The sequence below is a fragment of the Vombatus ursinus genome, unplaced genomic scaffold (genome assembly GCF_900497805.2).
Source record: "Vombatus ursinus unplaced genomic scaffold, bare-nosed wombat genome assembly UNPS02014832.1, whole genome shotgun sequence".
In the NCBI taxonomy this organism is placed as follows: Eukaryota; Metazoa; Chordata; class Mammalia; order Diprotodontia; family Vombatidae; genus Vombatus; species Vombatus ursinus.
The window spans coordinates 10,852,191-10,856,534 of NW_020954610.1; the positions used below are offsets into that span (position 1 = coordinate 10,852,191).

General features: G+C 48.0%; 1 protein-coding gene across 1 annotated transcript in view; it reads left to right on the forward strand.

Annotated features, from left to right (window-relative positions):
- Nucleotides 1-3,577: 3,577 nt before the first annotated feature.
- The window catches only part of LOC114026113 (polypeptide N-acetylgalactosaminyltransferase 12-like), a 48,346-nt gene continuing 47,579 nt past the window's right edge, over nucleotides 3,578-4,344 (forward strand). Inside the window, exon 1 of the mRNA XM_027839741.1 lies at nucleotides 3,578-4,014. Within this exon, the coding sequence (XP_027695542.1) occupies nucleotides 3,578-4,014 (437 nt within the window). The remainder of the gene's footprint in view (nucleotides 4,015-4,344) is intronic.

Genomic DNA, 4,344 nt, shown 5'->3' on the forward strand with positions numbered 1-4,344 from the left:
GTTCTCAATTTCATGGCTCTCCACTGTGACACTGGGGGATCAATAGCTTTATCTGGTGCCAGTTGCTTGTGGATGCAGTGTCTTCTAAGAGGTGTAAGCCCCCCTCTAGATCTGAGTATGGCTTTGTGTCTTTATCTGGGACTTGGTTCCTGGCAGTAACTTCACTTCAGGACCATACGGACACAAAGGCCTTCAATATAGGCTACTCTCCTTGTCCACATGTATCTTGGCCTCTCTGTCCTCCAGTTCTGCATAATAAATTCGCTTTGCTCTCAGTATCTTCCCTGTCATGCTTAAGTGTCTCCTATGAGAAGGAAGCAACTCCTTTTTTAAGCATGTGCCCCAGAATCCTTCCACGTAAGAGCGAGGAAGGACTTGCTTGACTCCTTATAGTGCATAACTAACCATAACTTACATATTGATTTGTTTTGAAAGATCTTGTTAAATTGATCATAGAATTTTTCTACTTCATTCTTTGCAACAGATACTGATGCATAACCTGCAACCACCATTTTGGTGGTCATTTAGCTTTTATCATGCATGAATAATGCAAGGTGAGATTAGCAAGTGTTCCATGAAATGATGTTTCATGTTGCTTTTGTACATGTGATGTAACCAACTCTGCCATTATCTTTATTTGCTCCTCTGAAGAGGTATATACTTCCATTTAGCTGTCACTTTGCTATTTATGGAAAAGAGACTTGATTTTTGATTCTGAGGAACTTGGTTCAAATCTTTCCTCTGATGCTTTGGGCAAGTCACTTAATCTTCCTGGGCATAGTTTCCTCACCTGTAAAATGAGGAGGGTGGACTAGATGGCCATTGAGACTCTTTCCAACTCTACATCCAGGATTCTAAATCCAACTATTGGCCAATGGGTAGTGCCTCGGATAGGGTACTGGCCTTGGAGTCAGGAAGACCTGAGTTCGAATTCTACCCTCACTACTCATTAGATTTAGAACACTGGTCAAGTCATATGAACTCTCTCAGCCTCATTTTCCTCAATCGTAAAATGAGGAAGTTGGATTGATGGGCCGCTGAGGTTTCTATAAATCTATGGTTATTTTAAATCTGATGGTTTCCTGCGTTGTGAGAATGTCAAAATAGATATGATTTATTTCTACCATTCATATATCAACTTGGTTGATTGACACAATACAGTAAGAGTACTCATGATTAAATTCATATTTGTAGGAAGGCAACAGGGCACATATTGAAAAGAGCATTGGCTATGTATGGCCTCATATCCCACTTCAGACTTTTTCCCTGTAAGTGACCTTGGACAAATCACCTAAGAGCCTCAGTTTCCTCACCCTGTAGGAAAAGGGAGTTGGACTGGACTAGATGACCTCTCAGTCCCCTTCCAGTTCTATATTTACGACCTTATTAGCTGTATTTATTTTAGCACTTTCCTGTGTTATCTGTGACTGCCGCCATTACTGTGGCAGGGGGCTGTAAAGGACTGAGGGCTATTTTCTATTTTCACTTGTTTTATGGCCAAAACAATTAATCAGTTGGTGGCCAACATTCTGGTGTTGGGCTAAGCTTTACATTCGTAGAGTGGACTCATATTAAAAACCTCTTTTTTAGTTTGACTGAAAATAATAAGAAATAATATTTTCTCTGGTCTAAAAACTCTTTCCAGACTTGTCCCCACTGGAAAGGTAGGTGATCTGTCAAGGACAAAAAGGGCTGTTCTTAAGGAAATGGATTAAGGGTAGAAACTGAAGTTTGACAAGTGGTGGCTTATCCACCCCAAGAGAAGTGCCCTCTCTTCCATTCAAAGGGAAGCACTGACTTCTCTTATACAAAAGAGATCCTTGATATTTATCACAGGAACAGTCCCCTTTGAAACCTTGAAGCTGGTGGTCCAGGAAGAAATGGGATGGTGACTTTTGTTACTCACTTTGGAATATAAACCCCAAATTGTACTTTTTGCATATTGTAATATTACTCCAAGATTCCTATAAATGTTTCTTTAAATCATTTTGGGTGGCCAAGAGTCATGTCCAAGGTCATGGGGAAAATACCAGTTTGTGTATCTATGCTAATGATGTTTTAGATATTAGATTAATGTAAAGTGAAATTGTTTCTGGCAAACTTACTTCTGAATGCAGAGTACAGTATTAATATTTTTTTCTTTGACATTCTATTGCCAAGACTCCACTCAAACTCTTTCTGGCTTAGAAAGACCTGCTGGAATTCCACCCTTCCTGTTAAGAGCCCAGGTCACTTTGTAACACTTTGAGTTAATTAGAGTTACTTAGATTACTTTATGTAGGATCCCTCCTTACAAAATGACAAAATAGCTCTGGTGGCCAGATAGCAAGACTCATGGAAATAGGTGTGTCCAAAAGCTTGTGTTTGTTGTTGATTATGTCTGTCAGTTTCTTTGTGCCATGTGGCCTCATCATGCTTTCAGTTAAGTAGGAGTTGTTATTCTTGTCATTGAGGGGGAGTTGTACATGGTTGCCATAGAGTGGGAGCCGGACACGGTTGTTATTGAATAGTTTTGCCACAGAGTAGGAGTTGTATATGCCTTTGAGAGAGAGTTGTATATTCTATACAAGGAGGTATAAAGAATTACAGTCATTAAAAAAAATTCCATGAGTAATTTCTAGATTACTAAATTAAAACTTTGGCGCTGGCATATGGGAGGTATAAAATGTAAAATTCATCTGTAGGCAAATCTGACCACAAATCCTGGGTGTGTACTTTAACACAAATACAAGCATGGGTAGGGTGCTTCCACACCTTTCAAAGTAAATTAATGGGACTCCATTTCCAGTAGAAAAGGTAGGCCTGGAACTGTGGACATTGTTAAAATTAAAAATAAAGCCAACTTTTTGCAAACAAAAAAAGAACAAGAAAAGTTATCTTCATCTTAACAACAAAGAAAAGAAAGTCACTGAAATTTTTTTTTAACGTACATTAGAAAGCCTTAAAGCAACAAATTATATTTATTTTCCACTTGAAGCAAGCTGAATGTAACGACGATTCCTAGTTCCACTGTATTCCTTTGTCCGCTCTACCCTGTATAAAGTAACTTTTAAAAATAAAAGTTAAAAAAATGAAGGCAACTCCAGTTTCAATCAACAAGTTACCCTCGGTCAGAGTCGCTTCAGAACCCCCTCGATGCGCCCCCCCTCCAAAAGCCCCACCTTCCCTCCTTTCCTTCTTCCTCCGCCCCTTCACTGGGGAGAGGAGTATCTCCCGCAGCCGCAGAATCAGCGCAGGTTCTGCGTGTCTAAGTTTCCCGAGAACTTCTCAGTTTCGCCATCATCAGCGGGGCCCGCGAGGGGCAGGGCCGGGGAAAGGGCAGGGCCGGGGGAAAGGCAGCGGGGCGAGAGTGCCAGTGAGCGTGGGCTCGAGGGAGGGCAGGGCACGCGCGGGACTCCTGCGGGAGTGCCGAGCGCCGATGGGCGAGCCCGGAGGAGGGCAGGTGGGGCGGGGTGCCCCAGGCTAGATGGGGGCGGGGAGCCCGCGGCCGAGCGGGGTTCCGGGATCCGGGTAGTAGCCTCCTCCCCCTCCGCTGCCGCGGCCGCCGGGGCACGGAGTGAGAGGGCTGCCCCGGGCCATGTGGTGGAAGCCGCGGCGGCGCTTCTGGCGGGGCCCCCGGCGCGGCCCCTGTTCGCTGCAGCTGCTGGCGCTGCTGGCCGGGGCCACCGCCACCGTGGCCTTGGCCTTGGTGTTCTGGAGGAGCTCCGATTGGGGTCCGGAGGCGCGCGCGCCCCGGCTTCCCGCTCTGCAGCCCGAGCCCGCCGGGGCCGGGGCCGGCGCCCCGCAGGCGGGCGAGAGCGCGGAGGAGCGGTTGCAGCGGCTGCGCCGCCCCGTCTACCCGCGGCCGCCGCCCGAACCCGGCGCGCTGGGGGAGCTGGGCCGCGCCGTGAGCCTGGAGCTGGACGAAGCCGGCAAGAAGCTGCAGGAGGATAGCATCCAGCGGCACCAGATCAACATCTACCTCAGCGACCGCATCTCGCTGCACCGGCGCCTGCCTGAGCGGTGGCACCCGCTGTGAGTGACGCGCCCCGGGCGCATGAGCTCCCTCTGCCCAGGGACTGGGTCCGGTGCCCTGGTGGCCCTGCCACCGAGGTGCTCACGGTGTGACCGCGGCGGCGAAGTCAGGCCTCCCCCCCCCCCCCCCGCTCTATATCCTTTGCAGAAAGTTTAGTGCTGAGGGGAGCGGCAGCGACCCCGATGTGGCGGGGACACCTCTGGTTTGAAGCCAGCCCGGCTCTGCTGCTAACTTAGCTAGCCCTGGCTGTGACTTTGGGCAAGACACGTCGGCTTCCTCAGCCTCGGTCTTCCCGTCCCGTCGGAACTTATCCTGCTCCCTTCCCTACG